Genomic DNA, 22,037 nt, shown 5'->3' with positions numbered 1-22,037 from the left:
CCCTTCTGCAGCCAAGGCTCCATTGGAGTGGGGATGGCCCAGGCGCTGGGGATGGCTCTGTGGCCTCTGCCTCAGGCGCTAGAGTGGCTCTGGATGCAACAGAGCAACGCCCCAGAGGGGCGGAGCGTCGCCCCTGGTGGGCGTGCCTGGTGGATCCCGGTCGGGCACATGCGGGAGTCTGTCTGACTGCCTCCCCGTTTTCAGCTTCGGAAAAATGAAAACAAAACAAAACAAAAAAACCCAAAAACATTACCAAAACTAGACCATAAGGAGAGTGTTTCAAGGCTAGAATACTGTAGGTAGGTAAAAGGACAGAAAGTTTTTCAGGGAACTATGGCTCTGACATGATTTTTGTCCCATGAATCTCTTTCTCAAGAACAGTGAACCAGTGACTTAAAGAAAGAATAAAACACTGAGGGGGAAAAATGCCGTAGTTCATATATCCATGTTTATTTAGAATTTTTATTTAAACTTCTAACTTTTTTGGATCATCACAAGGATGTACCCCCTAATAAAAGTGAAAATATAATTCCATTTGGAAATAATTTATCACACATTATATATCGTAATGAAGTAACACAAAGAAACTTTTAAACATGGGATTTCTCTCTAAAACTTAAACGAGGCAAACAAACGTATGACTGATTTTACAACAGACGGAACCTCAGAACATTCCCAGGATACACAAGACTGTGTTTTGTGTTATATTTTATGTCTGAGACACCTAACCAATACAAAATGATGGCTGGGGTTTCTCTACTAATTGTTTTTTCTTATCTTCCCTTTCCAACATCCAAATTTAACAATTCAGTGTTTCTTTTAATCCTCTGGATGAGCATTCTAGAATGCATACAATTTTTATAAATTACTCTGTGATTTGTAATCTTAAGTGTGTGCATATGTTGTCTATTATTTAATCAAAACATACTTAATAATAAATAATTATCAATTCATGGAACCCAACATATGTACTCTGACACAAGAAAAGAAATACAAGTTGTCACTAATAAAACAGGTTTATTTTAAAGTTTTCAAAAAAAAATTTATAAAATTATCCCTATATTAGGTCTAAAGATAGGCTTTACAAAGAGTTTGCAAAACTACTTTCTCATAACTGTTAAAGTACATAGATTTAAAAGGTTTTAGAAGAAAAAAAAGTTAATTCATGGTCAGTGTTTAAACAATATACATTAAATCTGTTAGGATACCTTACAAGATTATACCTTAAAAACATTTAGAAGAAAAAGCTGTATTTTCCTTTTAGAAAACTTTACTCTTAAATGTTTATTAAGAAATATACACTGCATACCACACTAACAGTGATCTTCTCAAAATTTACCTACTAGCCTTACAAATCTGTCAGCCCACATAGGAGAAAACAGGAAACTGCTTTTCAATACATATTAACCCCTTAATTTTCCTGGTAAAATAAAAATAAGAATTTAGTCCATTCCAATCAAAAATAAAAATTATTGGTTTTAAAGATAAAATAATTTTGTATTATTTTTAACAACACAAAAGTTCAAAGTTCAAGCATTCCAGAAGCATTAAAAAAAAGAAGAAAATATATATGCCTAACCACTGTCATACAGAAATTTGGAATATTTACATACTTTTTATAACACTGTAGAAATCTTTGGTGGTGACATATGGATTAAGTTCCCTGAAACACTTTAATAATTTTGTTCCATCAATTTGCGTAGTCAAGTATATATTTATAATTAGCAATGTTGGCAGTATCAGTTTCTAGCCAAATCCACATATATATAGTAGTACAGAGTGTAGAGAAAATCTTATAGAGGGTCTAGGTAGGTTTACATAATTAATTACTTAGCAATCAAGTTTATTTCTGGCTCATTTTTTATACCAGAAAAAATATGGTAAACTAAAGAATAGATTGATTCTTACTTCTAAACTATGGAAATAATACTAATGAACAAGTTGAGTGCTTATATGATAAAATGACTAAAATTTCTGGATAAACTTTAACAGTTACCAAAATAGTGCCCTAAATAGGCTTCTGCAGCATCTAATGCCCATTCACCAAGTGGTGGTGTGGGAAAGCAAGGCACTGTGGTCTAGGGATAAAGTTACCATTTCTAAAAGTCGACTTAAAAGCAGAGAAAGAAAAAAATGACCAGCTCTACTTTAGAAGAAACTAAAATGTAGAAGCTTATTATATAAAAGTCAAAGAAAAGGGGATGCTAAAACACATAAGAGAAAGGCAAAATTTAATAAGTGTAAGTAAAGGAGAGATAGGAAATGACAGAACAGCAAAATGATATCACTGTATAAAAGGATGCAACCAGTAATATATCAGAGAAAGCACTGTAAGTGTGAAGAGATACAACGAAACAGACCTCTTTGAATTACCTCTTAGAAACTAGTGTTGTCTTTGATTAAACATTTTGATTCTAGAAATGTAGAGGGATACAAAATTCCTCCAATTTAGAAAAGTGAAAATTTAATCTGATTATAGAATAGGTATACAATGAGATTAGACTTGGAAATGATAAAATAGTGCAAATCAGCCCCCATAGGTAATGTTTTTGATACAAAGTCATTCACATGACCTTGTAAGGCAATTTGAGATAACACTGGCTTTGCCCAGGAAAGAAAAGCATGGTGTAGCATTTATGTTGATAAGTCTAGGACTATACAATATAAATAAAACTCTTCCAAAACTTTATTATCAGAACTCATAGGAATTTTTAACACAAATTAAAGAGGCTTTCGAAACAAAAACTAAGAGGCTAGAAATCAGTAAAGGTAAAGTAGATGAAAATATTCATAGAAATAAACTTTGAGAGAAAAGGTGGTGAATGAATTTTTACTTGGTGTTCTGTATCAAGAATGTGAGCTAATCTAGAAAATATTTTAAGTTTTGTATAAAGAGAAATGTCTGAATTATACTAAGGTACTCCTGAGTAAACATCTGTTCTCTGCTGACACACTGAGGAGGTCCTGAATATATACTGTCAGCTAGCTTCAGTTTTTAAAAGGTGGAAAAGTCAAAGATCTTACAAATCTCTCTGTTTTTTCTTTTGGACAAACAATTAGAATTGTCAAGTAAATTACCTGAACAAGTATACTTATACAGATTTCATTACTGAATGCTAAAACCATCACCAAAAATATACTGACTTAGAGTCCATAATGCATAGCTAATCTAAAAATGCCTCAGAGTCCAGTAACTCAAAAATATCTTGAATTTTAAAAATGATAATTTTTTAATAGTTTCTAATATGTGAGATTAACAACATCTGTATTTTGCATTGGCAACTATCTTCAGAAAATTATTTCAGCCAGAAAAAAAGTAATTCAAATGATCCTATTTAATGCCAGATCTATAAATCAGCAGCAGGTATAAATGCCAAGCTTGTGCATGTATTGGCTGTTAGACATTTTCATGAATCAGAAGAGACCTAAGTGCTATCCTTGGTCTCTGACTCTATTTCATAAAAGCCACCACTTTTAAAATCTGAGACTGTAACCAATGTTAATAAAAACAGCTGAGTTCCACTACAATGTACAGCTAAATACAGAAAAATTGGTTAATGATTAAAATAATTTCTTAGTTATAAAGAAGATAATTAAAAATACCTAGAACTAAACAATTAGCTACATTTTTATACTATTAAAATCAAGCAGATTTAACAAATGAAACCCACAGGAAAAGAGATGATGTAATTCAAGGCATAAATTTGACATGTCAGAATATAACAAATAATAATGATAGTGTCAATAAAACTTAAAATGTACAGTCATAAAATAAGTAAACAAGTTTCAAGTGTGCAAAACTAGTCAGGAATAAAAGTGCTGTGTGGATACCTGGTTTTCAAATATCTGTTTTGAAAACCTTCAGCTGATGGTGGAAAAACTATAAAGTATTAAAAAGTAAAAATTTAAAGAATATACAAAATAGACTTTTCTCATTATGCCCTTGTGCTATCACTGCTGGATCAGAGGTCTACTTAATTACATCCTCATGTAATAGCTATAACATAAGCAGAGGTAAACAATACACCACCACAAAGGCTGATATATCTTAAACCATAAGAAGACTCTTTTCAAGTATACTGTGGGTTTGTGCTTCCTCTTATATCCCAGACACTCGAGTTGTTGATAAATTTGAAAGCAGATAACACAATTTTGTTATTTCTGATATATATAGACATGTATATATATATATATATACACATACACACTTTGCATAACTACCTTTAGTAGTCAAGACTGGAAAGTAACTGTTAAATAAAAAGTATTTAAATTGATGCAAGTAAACCCTATCACTGCCACAATTTAATGAATTATTTTAATGTGTAAATCCTGAATTGATAATGTTAGGGAAAAAAGTTGATACATTAGCATAATCTGTTTTGGGCTACCTGACATGTAAATGACTAAAAATACACCTGTGGCCTCTTCTTCACTCTGTATTTTAGTGACCCATACCGCACCTGAGGAGAGAAATGTGTTGTTATTACAAATCAGATGATTATTTTTTCAAATTATATAAGATTTAATAGTTCATAATCACAATAATTTAACTTTTCTGGTAGAAAGAATCAATTAACCTGTAAGTGTGCATTCAAAAGGCAACAGTTTATATACTAAAAATGTAGTTGGTTCTATGCTGCAGATTATCATCGCTAATAACAAAACACTAACTTAACTACTACTTATGCTTTGCTTGGTACATTGCTAATAGTAATCTGAGGCCATTTCCCAGAATCCTCCACTGCTTTCTGGACACAAAGACAATATATAACTATAGAGAAACTTTTACTATGTAATCCTTATGTAGGGCTGGTTCAAAGCAAAGCTATGTAGTTAACTTTGTTAATTGTTTTCTTTGCTTATGCATAGGGCTGGCAGTGGGTGTTCATGACAACCATATCATTTGGTATGTGAGAATACCATTTTTTACATATAGTGGAAGACTAGGAATTTACAATTTTCTAAATTTCCAGAGGTCCTAATATATCTGATCTTAATAAAGAATTTTAAATATAACTGCGGCCCTACCACTCCCATCCTTCACTTATGGAACATTAATATCCTGAGTGATAATGCAGCAGAGAACTCCTTTAATGTTAATCATTAGGAAAACAATTCTGTAACTGACTAACCTCTTTGCGGCCTTTCACGGTTTTCACTGACTTCATGCTTTGTGATCTTCGAAGTCCTTTGTGTGTTAACATCTCATCATCTGAATATGGCCCATCTGCTTCTTCATCTGTTTTCTCACCTCCGTCTTTCAGTGGAATTCCATAACCTAAATGAGTTGTCAAAACGAGCATGTTTTGGTAAAAAGATACCACTCAGCACCTCCTCCTCACTCTGCAGTTCTCTGCGGAGCCTCCATTATTCCCGTTCTCATCTGGAATGTGCTCCCCATCCTTCATCACTGATCTTTGCATGAAGCTCACAATCTATTTCTTCCAGGAAGTTTTCCCTGACCATTCCTTTTTCCTATGCATTTTTCAGAATAATAATAGTTATTTTTGAGTAGGTAACATATTTATCTTGTTCAAAAATCAAAAAATATAAATATATAGTGAAGTCTCTTCTCACCCATAATCCTTTCCTTTCTTTTCTCCCCCCACCCTTAATCCTTTTCATAAATTCTAAATAACCTAAGCAATTATGTGTTTTAGTCTGTCATTTGTATCTTAGACTTTAATTAGGAATTAAGGGTACTCTCCTATGTGTCAAACCTTTTGTGAAGATTGGGAATGATAGGGTAAATTTAAGGAGTCACATAAGATCCTAAGGGGCTGGATTTTGGACAAGTTTACCTGGGGCAGGTGATAGAGATGTTAAATCAACACTGTTACAGCTGCTGGATAAAACCCAGCCGACAGGCTGCAATAATTAGAAATACCACAGGCTATGATGAGAATTGTTAGTCAAAGAAAAGAGGCAGCATGAAGCAGAGCGGTAAGAGATTGGGCGTGTGCGCTAATAGGCTGCTGTGTGTAGCCACAAAGACTTACTTAACATTAGCAAATATGCAAACATCCAAGCGGTCAGGCTGATTACTGGCACGAAGTCTGACAGCATCCTGACACTGGGATTTAGGGACAAGAACGTTCCTATTCCTGAAGCAGACGTTCTCAAATTTAGCAGATTATTAAAGTCACCTGGAGAACTTGTAAATTAATATACAGATTTATGGGCCTGAGGTGAACTCAGATTCTTCATTTCTATCAAGTTCCAAGGTGATGCTTAATCTACTGGTCTAGGGATTACACTGCTTGGATGAGCAAAAGAGGAGCCCAAGTCTAAGGCAACCAGAATACTAGGTAGATTATAAAGACAGGTGAGGTTACAAGGCCCCATTAAACTTCAAATTATCCTATTAAAAAGAAAAATAAATGTCTATTTTTGTGTGTGTGTGTGTATTTTTCTGAAGCTAGAAACCAGGAGAGACAGACTCCCGCATGCGCCCGACCAGGATCGACCCGGCACGCCCACCAGGGGGCGACGCTCTGCCCACCAGGGGGCGTCGCTCTGTTGTGACCAGAGCCACTCTAGCGCCTGGGGCAGAGGCCGAGGAGCCATCCCCAGCGCCCGGGCCATCTTTGCTCCAATGGAGCCTCGGCTTCGGGAGGGGAAGAGAGAGACAGTAAAGAGATGGGGAGGGGTGGAGAAGCAGATGGGCGCTTCTCCTGTGTGCCCTGGCCGGGAATCGAACCTGGGACTTCTGCACGCCAGGCTGACACTCTACCACTGAGCCAACCGGCCAGGGCCTTTTTTTTTTTTTTTTTTAAAGTGAGAGGGGAGATAGAGAGACAGACTCTGGCATGCGCCCTGACTAGGATCCACCAGGCAACCCCCGTCTGAGGCTGATGCTTGGACCAGCCAAACTATCCTCAGCACCTGAGGCTGCTTCTCGAACCAGTCGAGCCACTGGCTGCAAGAGGGGCAGAGAGAGGGAAGTGGGAGATGGAGGGGAAGAGAAGCAGATGGTTGTTTCTCATGTGAGCCTGGACCAGGGATTGAACACGGGATATTGCATGCCAGGCCGACGCTCTATTCACTGAGCCAGCGGCCAGGGTCATAAATACCTAAATCTTAAGGTGAGTAAAAAGTAGCAGGTTTTCCTGGATCATAAGGGGACAAGAGACAGACTTCTTGCATGCTAATAATAATATACTACATCAATGTTCATTAATCTGCTCTTCCGCAGGACACGTGTAACTTGAGACTCACTAAGCAAACACAGAGGGTTATTAAGAAACTTCTCAGGCTCATAATAAGATAAACATCTTAGTATATGAAGCTAGTATGATTTTATACTTCCAGACTTTTGGGTTAGAAATTAGGAAGGATTTGGGAGTAGCATCAGTAATCATTGAGGCCAGCAGCTTTGTTTTCCTGCAGCAGTCCAAGGAAGTCTGGTCTAGAGAGAAGAGACTCATGTGTGAAGGCGCTAGGGCAGGGGACGCATGACTCTGAAGAACCTTGAGGAGGCCAGTGTGGTGTGTGGTGGGGGAGGGGCTAACAGTCCTGGGAAAAGGCTCCTGATGTAATATTAAGTAGGGAAAACATGTACATATAGAAACAAAGCAAAAACAAAAATGAAAACATGACATCTCTTGGAAGTGGGCTTTTAGGTGATTTTAAGTTCAGTTCTCCTTTTTCTTTAATTTGCCAAAGTTTTATTTTAACAAAATTTTATTTATTTTACAATTGGGGACAGTAAACCAGAAAAAATGTTTTTAGGTTGTCATTTCTAGATTTTTCCTCTATTGCTCCTGCTTAATCTTCTGATCCCAATCCAATAAAACTAAGGTAATGCAGAGAGTGAGGAATCAAGATTAAGTCAGAAAGGCAGTGGTTCTGACCAGAAATTTCTCTGAGACTACAGATGAAGCGTAAGACCATAGTTCAAAAATGTATGGCCTTTGTTATTTTAATTGACTCTTGTTTTATATTATTAGGAATTAGAATTTCATCTAAAAGATGATTATATATAAATCTTTTTTTTTTTTTTCTCTTTTCTGAAGCTGGAAACGGGGAGAGACAGTCAGACAGACTTCCGCATGTGCCCGACGGGATCCACCCGGCACGCCCACCAGGGGCGAAGCTCTGCCCACCAGGGGGCGATGCTCTGCCCCTCCGGGGCATCGCTCTGCCACGACCAGAGCCACTCTAGCGCCTGGGGCAGAGGCCAAGGAGCCATCCCCAGCGCCCCGGCCATCTTTGCTCCAATGGAGCCTTGGCTGCGGAAGGGGAAGAGAGAGACAGAGAGGAAGAGAGGAAGAGAGGAAGAGAGGAAGGAGGGGTGGGGGGTGGAAAAGCAAATGGGCGCTTCTCCCATGTGCCCTGGCCGGGAATGGAACCCGGGTCCCCCGCACGCCAGGCCGACGCTCTACCGCTGAGCCAACCGGCCAGGGCCTATAAATCTTATTCTTTGTTTCATTTCTCTGAAAAAATATATTACTAGCTTTCTAATTATGGTTTTAGGAAAAGTGATGACTTTATTCTTTCTTCTAAAAACACGGTATTTCCCCATGTATAAGATGCACCCTTTTCTGAAAAAATTGGGGTCTAAAAACTGGGTGCGGCTTATACAGTGGTGGTCAAGTCATTTAAGAAGTGTGGCATTTCAAATGCCATAGATGGAAATGAGGATGAAGCAATATATGAAGATAGTGATCCATCATCAGACACAGATGAGGACAAGCTAATGCATGGGAGTCTGGAGAATGATGAGTTGTATGAATTTTATAATGAATAAAACATGAGTTCAATAACTTTATGTAATACATTTTTTTTTCAAATTTTGAGCCCCAAAATTAAGGTGCGTCTTATACATGGGAGCATCTTATACCTGGGGAAATATGGTATTTTAAAAATTCTACTGTGTGTGAAGCAGTGTGTTAAATCATGGGGATAAAATGATGAGAAAGACAAAATTGTCATTTTCTACCCAATAGGGGAAAAATATTCTATTGGGCATTACAGTCCTTTAAGAGGTGCCATAAATAGAAGATAAGGACAAGGTGCTATGGGGGCATACAGTGAGAGCATTTGCTCAGCATGGGGGCGGGGGAAAGGGCGTTGTGAAAGAAGGCTTCTTGTAGGAGGTGGTGACTAAACTAAATCTTGAAAGGCTTGTGATTCTATATAGCTAGCACATGATGGAGTGGGAACAAGGCCGGGGAGCTAATATACCACACGCAATTGAGTTATCAGAGAGCAAGAGGCAGGGGCAGGAGGTGGGGGACACACAACTGAAGCATGTTAAACAACGGTGACACAATTAGATCTGGGTTCTTTAAAAGCTTCTCCTTGCACTTTGGAGAATGAATCAGAAGTGGACGAGACTTGAAAGCGGGGTGTGTGTGTGTGTGTGTGTGTGAGTGTTACTGCAGTATGATAGGTTAGAAATGACAAAGTCCAAGGAGTAAGGACAGAGAAAGTAGCCAAATTTGGGAAGTGAAGTGATTAAATATAACTTAGCAATTTAGTAAACCAATCCCTGTGTCCAAAAGAGAGGAGTCAAGACAAATAACCTCACTGAAATAAGCAATTTCTATTGCACTTAATACCTGGAAATGAGTATTATGAAAATTCTGCTGTGAGTGATGGAAATGTTAGTCAATGTTATATATGTAATTAAAAGTCTTCAGAAGAGAAGAGGCAGACCTGAGATTATGAGAGAAACTCAAATCTGGATGGCAAAGAGAGCAGGAACTGAATGGTTTATGGGTCTGCCAAGCATGGGTGAGGTAAAGCTGGTGGGATTCTGCTGGTGCCATACAAAGGCGACACTTAGGATCCGCTGTGTTACATCATTAGTCTAGGCTGGAGAGAGCCCTCAGTACGGAGCCTTCCGTGCACATTCCCGAGGCGCGGTGCCTGGGACCAAAGAACGAAGAGCCTGTGTTGCTGGCCCTGGGCCTGAGGCTGCAGCTGTTTGGCTAGTTTCAGCCCACAGCTCTGTAGCCATTTTGGAAAACTAGCAGATCCTTCTGCCAACTGACCTGGTTTTATTCAGTTTGTACATCTTAAAAGAGTTGGTATGTTTTCTTTTATTATAATAATAATAGTAAATATTGATCAGTACTTAGCAGGTACCAGGCACCGTTCTAAACAGTTTCCATGGATTAATGTAAGTGCAGAGTCATTGAAGTCTGACTTGGAAGGGGCTTTAGCTATTGTGGTAGAAGGCGTCCTGGACCCCTGGGAGGAGAAATGAGTCTTTTGCCATCTAGTAGCTGTGAGATCCAGAGTGAGTCATGCCTTTCTCTAGGCCTGCTTTCTTATCTGGTAAGGCAGTAAGGTGGTAAGGTAGATGAGATGATGCACTGGTTTCTAAGTCAATGCCAACTCTGAGCAGGCTGTTGGGGGCACTGTGTGAAGTGGGATTCCGGGCCAGTGTGGGGAAGTGCCACAGTCCATTGGCCACGTCTGCCACCATGGGCATGGGAGCAGAGTGTAGGCATGTCACCTATTTGCCATCTTTGACTAAACATTTCTAAGGCCCCTTCCTGCTCAAATTATTTGAATTCATGATTCCAGCCCAACTGTAACCTCTTTATAAATGAACAAGAAAAGAGTAAAAATTAGCTTAGCAATTATGGATACCTAATTTCTGTCCCTGAGTATGTAAATTTTAAGTAATTTAATCTCCTCAAGCCTCAGTTTATTCATCTACAAAAAAAGGATAAAATACTTAACCTTCATAGTCATCTTAAGGATTTAATAAATATGCAAAGCACATAAACCAAACAAACAAACAAAAAATCTCTTTATGCACTGGTATTGAAACTGAATATCGAACCACTGAAAACTAATATGGGAGCAGCAGTTTCTTTAAAATATCTCCATTTATCAAAATGTGATGTGTCTTCAAGGAATGTGAACATCATGTTCAAAGCATCGTTTTCTTACAAGAAAGCATTTGGAGAGAGTTCTTTTTTTCTCATACGGACAACATGCAGATTTGAATAATTTCATCAAAGCAGAAAGACCTCTCTTGATCAGCTAACCTCAAACTGCTCAGAGAAGGCCATTATGAACTTTCAAAAGGGACCTACTTTTCCATACATTAGAGTTTGCTTGTATGAACAATCAATCAGAACTTCTAAGGTAAAGGTACTGATCACATGAACCAGTAAACAGACTCTGAAATGTGAATGTAATACTCATACTGAAAAACTAATCAATTTTTGGCTCTGGCCAGTTGGCTAAGTGGTAGATAGAGCACTGGCCCAGCGTGTGGATGTCCCGGGTTTGATTCCCAGTCAAGGCACACAGGAGAAGCACCCATCTGCTTTTCCACTCCTCCCCCTCTCGCTTCTCTCTCTTCCCCCTCTTCTCCTCCCCTCCTGCAGCCAAGGCTCGATTACAGCGAGTTGGCCCTGGGCGCTGAGGATGGCTCATGGCCTCTGCCTCAGGTGCTAAAAAAACAGCTTCAGTTGCAATGGGACAATGCCCTAGATGGGCAGAGCACTGCCCTCCAGTGGGCTTGCCAGGGGGCTCCCAGTCAGCAACATATAGGAGTCTGTCTCTGCCTCCCCTCCTCTCACTAAATAAAAAGCAAACAAAAACAACTAATCAATTCTTTTTCTGGATGAATTTTGGAAGTAAATGAAATAGAAAAAAAAAACCAATGATTAAAAAATGAATACTTGGTTGGCTCAGCAGTAGAGCATCAGCCCAGCATGTGGAAGTCCCAGGTTTGATTCCCGGTCAGGGCACACAGGAGAAGGGATCATTTGCTTCTCCACCCCTCCCCCCCCTCACTTTCTCTCTCTCTCTTTCCTTCCCTCAGCCATGGCTTCAATGGTTCAAGCAAGATGGTGCCAGGTGCCAAGGATGGCTCCATGGCCTCGCCTCAGGCGCTAAAATAGCTAAAATAGCTCAGTTGCTGAGCAACAAAGCAGTGGACCCAGATGGGCAGCTTGCTGGGTGAATCTGGGTTGGGGAGTATGCAGGAGTCTTTCTGCCTACCCCCCTTCACTTTAAAAAAAAAAGAAATATGCATTTCTAAGCTTTAACACTGATGATCCACTGAATCAAAAATTTTTGAGAATGAGGCGCTGTATTGTAAATATTTTTAATATTCCATTAAAAATGTAGATACATAGTATAGCTTCTGGTAGGATAATACTAAACTATCAACAGTGCTTTGAGTAGTAGAATTATAATGATTTTTTTAAAATTTCAACCTATTACTCAACATTAGAAGCAAAACAGGCCCTGGCCGGTTGGCTCAGCGGTAGAGCGTCGGCCTAGCGTGCGGAGGACCCGGGTTCGATTCCCGGCCAGGGCACACAGGAGAAGCGCCCATTTGCTTCTCCACCCCTCCGCCGCGCTTTCCTCTCTGTCTCTCTCGTCCCCTCCCGCAGCCAAGGCTCCATTGGAGCAAAGATGGCCCGGGCGCTGGGGATGGCTCTGTGGCCTCTGCCCCAGGCGCTAGAGTGGCTCTGGTCGCAACATGGCGACGCCCAGGATGGGCAGAGCATCGCCCCCTGGTGGGCAGAGCGTCGCCCCTAGTGGGCGTGCCGGGTGGATCCCGGTCGGGCGCATGCGGGAGTCTGTCTGACTGTCTCTCCCTGTTTCCAGCTTCAGAAAAATGAAAGAAAAAAAAAAAAAAAAAAAAAAAAAAAAAGAAGCAAAACAACAGCACTCTCTCTTTTGAAAAATAATTAAGTATTCTTTTTTTTTTAATTGAGAGGTGGGGAGACAAGAGACAGCCTTCCACATGCACCTCGACTGGGATCCACCTGGCAGCCTTCTACAGGGCGAAGCTCTGCCCATCTGGGGCTGCTGCTCCATTACTTGGCAACCGAGCTATTTCACCTATCCATTGTGTCTCTATGGTTTTGGTGTCACGCTTAAGAAGTTTGATCTATACTAGGAATATTAAAATATACACTGGAATTTCCTACTATATTGTTTAATTTCTTACATTTCTGCTTTAATCTTTTAAGAATTTATTTTGACCAAAGAATTGAGGTGGAGGTGTAACTTTATTCCCCATTCCACCTTCTAAGCATAGCAGTTTTCCTAACACCACTTTTTACTTTGCCTTTGTCCCATCAGTTTCAAAGGCTACCTTTCTCATTTGATGAATTTCCATAGATATCTGGACTCACATCTTTCTAGTTTATCTATTGCCATCTACTTTTCAACTAGTCCTCTCCTGAAACCATACTATTTTATTAAAAATATTGTTAAGAGAAAGTTCTGGTTAAATTTTTTTTTTTAGGGATGAAACCTCAGAATATATACTATTCTGTAGGAAAGATGGGCAAAGTAATGCATAGTAAAATTTTAATTTCCTAACAACAAAATACCTTTCTTGTACTGCTAACCACTTCCCATTTTATAAGGCAGTCTTTGGTTATTTCAATTTCATGATTTGAACTTTAACAAAAGAACTAAATAGGACCTCATTATCTTTTTTTTTTTTTTTTGTATTTTTCTGAAGTTGGAAATGGGGCGGCAGTCAGATCCTGCGTGCGCCCGACCGGGATCGACCCGGCATGCCCACCAGGGGTCGATGCTCTGCCCATCTGGGGCGTTGCTCTGTTGCAACCAGAGCCATTCTAGCGCCTGAGGCAGAGGCCATGGAGTCATCCTTAGCGCCCGGGCCAACTTTGCTCCAATGGAGCTTCGGCTGCAGGAGGGGAAAAGAGAGACAAAGAGGAAGGAGGAAGGAGGGGTGGAGAAGCAGATGGGTGCTTCTCCTGTGTGCCCTGGCCGGGAATCGAACCTGGGACTCTTGCATGCCAGGCCGACGCTCTACCACTGAGCAAACTGGCCAGGGCCAGGACCAGGACCTCATTATCTTAAAATATCTTAGTCACATCATTTTAAATAGAAGAATGCCAAAAAAATAGTGTCAGATTTTCCTACATATATTCCTGTTTCATTTAAATAATTAGAATATAATTCTTAAATAGTTCTAAGGTATAATTCTGAATAAATTGCTGATAAAGGACTCAGATAACTTGTCCCAGTCAGCTAAACATTACAGCTGATCCCATAATCAAAATCAGTATACTTAATTTTAAGGTGTATATTAAGAAAATGTCTATATTAGAAACTACTTTTAATTATTTATTAAGGATGATGGTTCAAAGTTCAATGGTTCCTTACTCTTAAAAGATATTACTACCTTAATCAATGGCCAATGCTTAATTACTACCTCTTAGATAATAGCCACCAACTTTGTAAAATTATTCACTCTAGGGAGAACTTAGAAGAAAGTTCACTCTTTTTCCTTTATAAGAAGAGACTGTTATCTTATTTTTCAAACTGGTCTTAATTAAAAGGGTGATTTTTAATCAACCTTCATTTTAAAAAAAACAATCAAGTAATCCTGTATTTTTAGGGACTTAATAATATATTAATAAGACAAGTCCTTAAGATCTTAGTTCTCAACTGAGTCTTGAACTAAGACTTTTTAAAATATGTGATAACAAGACTAAGGAACTATGTCTTTTAATCTATGTATGAAATAACATTTTTAAAGTAAAGCTTAGGATATATCAACTATGACATGTTCATGATATACTTTAGAATATGCCTACAAGTTAGTTCTTGAACTAGAAATACATGTTCCTACAACATATTTTCCATTGGAGTAATCCTATTTTCAAATTGAGTCATCTTTTGTCACCTACTTAAAACTTTCTATCTTGTGAGTCAATATCCTTATTTGTTCACAGCACTTACAGTAAAGAATATTTAGCTATGAAACTCCTCAGATGTCACCATAATTTAAGGAGAAAGAGTTCTGGTGACAGATCAGAACTAGTGTTGGTGGTGGGGAAGTAGTGGTAACCACACCCATGCTTCTAAAATTATATGGCATCACAAAAGACTACTGTCCTCTCTTAGTTGGACTATCTCCAGAGTCAACAAAAGTCATGCACTAACTACAGTTAAGCGTAAAACTAAAAAAAATATAAGCTTAAAAGTATATTTTGTCTACCCAAAGTCAGAGTTACCAGGAATTATTTTACTACCCATCTTGACTCAAAAAACCCCAATAGTGAAAGAATGATAAATTGAAACAAAAAAGCTTACCTGTTGATTCACTGGAGGCTGGCTTACTTTTCCTTTTTGGTTCTGGCAGAGGTTGGTACGGTCTTTGTCCCACGTGCTCATCCCCTTGGATAACGGTTAGATCGTGCATACTGAAACTCCGTAATCGCTCTGTTATTGCCCCCTGGCTCTATTTAACAGAGAAGTGACAGATCCAAGAAAAAAATACACTTTAAAATATTTTACATGCTTATATTGAACATTTCCCCCAACATTTTATCATGAAGCTTATTCATTTTATTATTAAAGAATTGACAGTGAACACACCCCCACATATCATTTACATTTTGCTTTATTACATATCTATCATTTATCCATCCATTACACAACTTTTAATGCATTTCAAAGTGAATTGTAGATATCAATACATTCCACCCCCCAAACACTTCAGCTTTATATTTAACTTTAAAGTATAAAAAATGTGTGATGAGCTTACCCTCAGTATAAATAGAACCCACAATTTTGCTCTTTTAAAACTAGCACTTGGAAATTAAGTTTATGATTTAGAAGAACCTTTTAAAGAAAGATACTGTTTTAAGCTAAACTAAGTCAGAAGTGGTAATGTCTCTAACCAGAACAAGGTAAAAAAAATTTAAGAGCCTAAGAATCTTGGATACAAAATGACACTAGATGAATTCACTATCTGGCAAAGCATATCTACTACTATACAATTTGACTTTGTCATCTTAACAATATGGAAGACACTGAACACATGCGGATATTTAAATTCAAATTGACCAAACTTAAACTAAAAATCTAGTCCTTCATTGCACTAGCCATATTTCACATGCTCAATAGTCACATGTGGCTACTGTATTATCAAATACAGATAAAGGACATTTCCATCACTGAAGAAAGTTCAATGATTACATCATGGCACAGCTCTGAAAGGGACATTTCTGAACCTTTTGGCCCTAAGTAGGTTTTCCTTTAAAGTATAAAGCTTTGTAGAGAGAGAAAAATAATTTCTAAATGTATTCACTTTGAAAATTTGCACAGCACATAGGTCAGTGGTCCCCAACCGCCGGGCCGCGGACTGGTACCTGTCCGTGGGCCATTTGGTACTGGTCCGCAGAGAAAGAATAAATAACTTACATTATTTCCATTTTATTTATATTTAAGTCTGAACGATGTTTTATTTTTAAAAAATGACCAGATTCCCTCTGTTACATCTGTCTAAGACTTACTCTTGACGCTTGTCTCGTAAGTTCGACAATTATATTTAAAAATACCAAAGTTTTTACGCCGGTCGCATAATTTTATTTTGTGCATTTATCCGTCCCACCCTAGAGGCCGGTCTGTGAAAATATTTTCTGACATTAAACCGGTCCGTGGCTCAAAAAAGGTTGGGGACCACTGACATAGGTGATTCATTTCTTTTTTTTTTTTTTTTTTCATTTTTCTGAAGCTGGAAACAGGGAGAGACAGTCAGACAGACTCCCGCATGCGCCCAACCGGGATCCACCCGGCACGCCCACCAGGGGCGATGCTCTGCCCTTCCTGGGTGTCGCCATGTTGCGACCAGAGCCACTCTAGCGCCTGGGGCAGAGGCCACAGAGCCATCCCCAGCGCCCGGGCCATCTTTGCTCCAATGGAGCCTTGGCTGCGGGAGGGGAAGAGAGAGACAGAGAGGGAAAGCGCGGCAGAGGGGTGGAGAAGCAAATGGGCGCTTCTCCTGTGTGCCCTGGCCGGGAATCGAACCCGGGTCCTCCGCACGCTAGGCCGACGCTCTACCGCTGAGCCAACCGGCCAGGGCTTCATTTCTTACTTAGTGATGGATTAAAAATATTCTTTTAGTGTTCTTTTATACTTATTTCTCTTTCTCACACATGTCAATTTATGACTGACTCTAGTTATAAAATTATGTTAGAAATTTGTCCATACTGGTTTATCTCTAAATTTCAAAGCCTACAGCACTACAAACAATGTTACTGTTAACAAGTATTTTACATTGAGAAAAAAGGTCTTATCAGCTACTCTGAGTTACTGATATATTATGTTGAAACCAAACAACTTACCCAACTTAAGTTTTGTAGTTTTACCATATGTTTTTGAATTGTGAAAAAAAATTATTAAATTAAAGCGTCCATATCCTCAATAAAAAATAACTAGTTTCCATGTATCTTTAAACATTCTTAGCATGGTTTAATTCATTATACTTTTTTCATTTTTATCAGATATCATTTACTTATTGAGCAGATGGGTGACAGAGACTTCAGACACATATTAAACAGAAGTGACCATGCTCATCTGAAGCAGATGTCTTGTTTTCTCAGAACTGTCATTTTCTTTATCCTACTTTGTATTTCTGTGCCCTCAGAAGTTCTTGACATTTTACCTACTGCTAAACAAGTGATAAATGACATGCATATCCATGATACCCTCTAGTGGATGTGGGTCCCATTTCCAAGGCAAGCAGTGACTCTCAAACAAACCCTCCTACACAAGCAAGTACACCTCAGAATGCAAATGACTCAAAATGCCATCGTCAGTCTAGTTTCATATCATTGATGAATTTTGGTATCTTTGAGTATAATCACCTGATTATTACAGGTATACCTCATAAATTATTGTTAGTTCTATAGTTATGCCGTGTATATTTTGCTTCCAGAAAAAGATTTTAAGAAACTAGATGAAACGGATAAATCTTAGGCTTATTCTGTTCTCCTAATGTACCTGGTATGGTACTGACATTGAACAGTTAATAATTATACTCTTTTTAATGCTTCTTCTTTTTCAAGACTCTTGATTTCTTGAGTTCTCCATAAACAGCAGCTTGTTTGAAATGTAAACACTGGCATCTATATTCAAGGGTTCAGTAGTAAACTATAGGTATGGTCATGGGTACCTACATGGGTAGATTATACTGTTCATCAGAGATTTATTTCAGTGATCTATTTACAGCATAGATTTTAATATAGCTCTTGAGTAACTAACCCTATAACCCTAAGTATTATCTCCTCAAGATTTCAAGAAAGGCCAGAAAAAGCCAAAAAAGGCTGTGTACCCTCTTTGAGAACCCCCAACACTTCAACAGTCATTATCACCTCAAAAATCAGATTTTTCCACTCTATATTTTCTTATGGGCCCAGAATAGAGCTACTATGGAAAGAGAAAATTAATGCAGTATTGTGAACTTAAAAATATATAAATTTAAAAATATATAAATTTTAAGTATCCTAGGAGAGGTATAATTATAAAATAATCACACCTAAATACAGACTTATTCCCTCCAATTCTTATATCATTAGCATAAAAAGTCCATTAATAAAGAATTATGGCCTGACCAGGTGGTGGCACAGTGGATAGAACGTCGAACTGGGATGCTGAGGACACAGGTTCAGACTCTGAGGTCGCCAGCTTGAGCATGGGCTCATCTAGCTTGAGCAAAAAGCTCACCAGCTTGGACCCAAGGTCGCTCGCCTGAGCAAGGGGTTACTTGGTCTGCTGAAAGCCTGCTGTCAAGGCACATATGAGAAAGCAATCAATGAACTAAAGTGTCACAACAAAAAACTGATGATTGATGCTTCTCATCTCTCCATTCCTGTTTGTCTGTCCCTATTTATCCCTCTCTCTGACTCTCTCTGTCCCTGTAAAAAAAAAAAATTATGTTTGAGGGATTCCAAGATGGCAGCAGAGTAGACAGATGCTCAGACTCCCAGCTCACACCACCAATCTGGATTACAAATTAATTTAAGAACAATCATCATGAAAAACCAACTTTGGACTAAAAGAGCAGGTCTCAAAAACCAACGAGCAAAGAAGAATCCACACCAATCCTGGTAGGGAGTGTGGGGGCATGGTGGGGGGCTCCCCTGCTTCCAGGAGCAAGGAGAGGCTGAGGCTTAGAGTCCAGAAGGGCTCTCATTATAAGGAGAGAGACCCTGAGAGATGGGGGCCCTCAATCTCAGAACCGGAGACCCAGCCTAGAAATACAGGGACTGGAGGAGACAGATGGAGAGCACTGAGAGGGGAGAAGAGCAAAGTTCCGTTTGTGGGAAGTGGCGGGGGTGCCTTAAAGGGACAGAGCAGAAAATATCACTCACAGCCACTTGCTTGGGACCCTGGGGGCAAGAAGGGCTGAGAAGGCTGGCTTGTCTTCCACGAGGAAAGTGGGGAGAGCAAGACAGCCAATGACAGGTAGAGGAATGCCTGGGATGACCTGAGAAGCTGACTCATCCAGTGCAGAGGTGGCCATAGCTGGGGGAGGGGTTGGTCTCTCCACACAGCACAAGCCTAAAGTGATTCCAGGTGACCCACCTCCAAAAAGCTCTCCAGCTCCAATAAGCACTAAAAACACAGCTGAAAATAGGAAGTGGGGCAAAGCGGCAGTAACTCAAGACTCCAGGGAGATCTGAGATACACCTCCCCCTACTGAAAATGAGAGTGGCCCTCACCCCTGGAGAGCAGCTGGGAGAACCTGCCTTCAAATTATCAGAGGTCACACCCACTGCGTTCCTGGATACAGTTTCAAATAAGCCCCCTCCGTGGAGATCAGTAAACAAGCCCACTGCTGAATTAAGTAAACTGAAAACAGACAAAACAAGACTTTAAAGCGGCTCTACTAGGTAAGGAGACCATAACTGGAACAAGCTTGCAAGCCACACACAGAAACAATGGGAAGACAGAGAAACTTAAGTCATGTGAATCAATAAGAAAAATCCCCAGAAAAAGATCTGGATGAAATGGAAGTAATCAAATTACTGAATGCAGAGTATAAAATAATGATTGTCAGGATGCTTAAGGATCTCAAAGCTACAATGGATGGACTTAATGTACACTTAAATAAAAAAACTGTAAGCATCAAAAAGGACATAAAAACTGTAAAGTAGAACCAGACAGAAATGACAAACAAAATATCAGAAATGAAGATTACACTAGAAGGAATTAAAAGCAGGCTGAATGAAGCAGAGAATCGAATCAGTGACTTAGAGAACAAGGTAAGCGAAAGCACGAAAGCAGAACAACAAAAAGAAAAGAGGATCAAAAAGCCTGAGGAAACTCTAAGAGAGCTCTGTGACAACATGAAGAGAAACAATATCTGCATAATAGGGGTTCCTGAACAAGAAGAGAAAGAAAAAAAAATAGAGAACCTGATTGAAGAAATTATAGCTAAAATTTTCCTTAAATTGATGCAGTAAAAAGTCATACTGGTTCAAGCAGCAGAGAGAACCCCATTAAAAAAGAACCCAAAGAGACCTACACCAAGACACATCATAATCAAAATACCAAAGCTAAGAGATAAAGAATACTAAAAACTGCAAGAGAAAAACAGTCAATCACCTACAAAGGACCCCCATAATGATGCCATCCAACTTTTCCACAGAAATACTTGGGGCCAGGAGGGAATAGCAAGAAATATTCAAAGTAATGCAGAACAAGAACCTACAACCAAGACTTCTTTATCCAGCAATGCTACTGTTTAAAATTGAAAGAGAAATAAAAAGCTTCCCAGACAAAAAAACTCAAGGAATTCATTACAACCAAAGCAATGCTGCAAGAAATGTAAAGGAGCCTGCTGTAGATAGAACAAAGCAGGGGGGAAAAATCTAGTAAAAGAAGAATGTAGATTCAAGGAAAAAGATATCAATAAACAACTACATATCAATAATAACAACCTTAAATGTAAATGGATTAAATGCTCCAATCAAAAGACATATGGTAGCTGAATGGATAAGAAAACAGGACCTATACATATGCTGGCTACAAGAGACACACCTCAAAACAAAAGATACACATAGACTGAAAGTAAAAGAATGGAAAAAATATTTCATGCAAATGGAAGTGAAAAAAAAAAAGCTGGGTAGCAATTCCTATTACTAACAAAATAGACTTTAAAACAAAGACTATAGTAAGGGATAAAGAAGCTCAATACATAATGAAAAAGGGAGCAATCCAAAAGGCAGAGATAACCATTATAAATATCTATGCACCTAAATAGGAGCATCTAAATATATAAAGCAAACTTTGATGGACTAAAGGGCGAGATAAACAGCAATACCGCACTAACATCACTGGATAGATCCTCAAGAAAGAAAATTAACAAAGAAACAGCAGAATTAAGGGACACACTAGATCAACTCGATTTAATAGATATCTTCAGAATCTTTCACCCTAAAGCAGCAGAATACATTCTTCTCAAGTGCACATGGTACATTCTCTAGGATAGACCATATACTGGGGCATAAAACGAGTATCAACAAATCTAAGAAGATTGAAATCATATCTTCTCTAACCACAATAGCATGAAACTAGAAATCAACTACAATAGAAAAACTGAAAATCACTCAAACACTTGGAAACTAAACATGTTATTAAATAATGAATGGGTCAACAATGAGGTCAAGGAAGAAATAAAAAATTTCCTTGAAACAAATGAAAACGAGCTTACAACAACTCAAAATCTGTGGTATACAGCAAAAGCAGTCCTGAGAGGGAAGTTCATAGCATTACAGGCATTCCTTAAGAAGCTAGGAAAAGCTCAAATAAACAACTTACCCTGCAACTAAAAGAACTAGAAAAAGAACAGCAAGTAAAGTCCAAAGGTAGTAGAAGGAAGGAAATAATAAAGATCAGAGTGGAAATAAATGAAATAGAGACTAAAAAAAAATACAGAGAATCAATGAAACCAAGAGTTGATTCTTTGAAAAGGTAAACAAGATCGATGAACCCATAGCCAGACTCACCAAGAAAAAAGAGAAGACTCAAATAAATAAAATTAGAAATGAGAGTGGAGAAGTAACAACAAACACAACAGAAATACAAAGGATTGTAAGAAAATACTATGAAAAACTGTATGCCAGAAAATTAGACAACCTAGAAAAATGGACAAATTCCTTGAAAAATATAATTTTTCAAAAACCAATCTGAAAATCTAAATAGACTGATTACAACAAAGGACATCAAAACAGTTATCAACAAACTCCCAACAAACAAAAGCCCTGGGCCAGATGGCTTCACAG

General features: G+C 38.7%; 1 protein-coding gene across 1 annotated transcript in view; it reads right to left on the bottom strand.

Moving 5' to 3' along the window:
- Positions 1 to 997: 997 nt before the first annotated feature.
- The window catches only part of REEP3 (receptor accessory protein 3), a 122,239-nt gene continuing 101,199 nt past the window's right edge, over positions 998 to 22,037 (bottom strand). The window contains exons 6-8 of the mRNA XM_066242561.1: positions 15,058 to 15,205; positions 5,133 to 5,278; positions 998 to 4,460 (exon numbers count right to left, since the gene is read on the bottom strand). Coding sequence (XP_066098658.1) covers positions 4,404 to 4,460; positions 5,133 to 5,278; positions 15,058 to 15,205 — 351 coding nt within the window. The 3' untranslated portion in view covers positions 998 to 4,403. The remainder of the gene's footprint in view (positions 4,461 to 5,132; positions 5,279 to 15,057; positions 15,206 to 22,037) is intronic.

The sequence above is a fragment of the Saccopteryx bilineata genome, chromosome 9 (genome assembly GCF_036850765.1).
Source record: "Saccopteryx bilineata isolate mSacBil1 chromosome 9, mSacBil1_pri_phased_curated, whole genome shotgun sequence".
Classification (NCBI taxonomy): domain Eukaryota; kingdom Metazoa; phylum Chordata; class Mammalia; order Chiroptera; family Emballonuridae; genus Saccopteryx; species Saccopteryx bilineata.
This window is presented reverse-complemented; position numbering and strand designations above follow the sequence as displayed.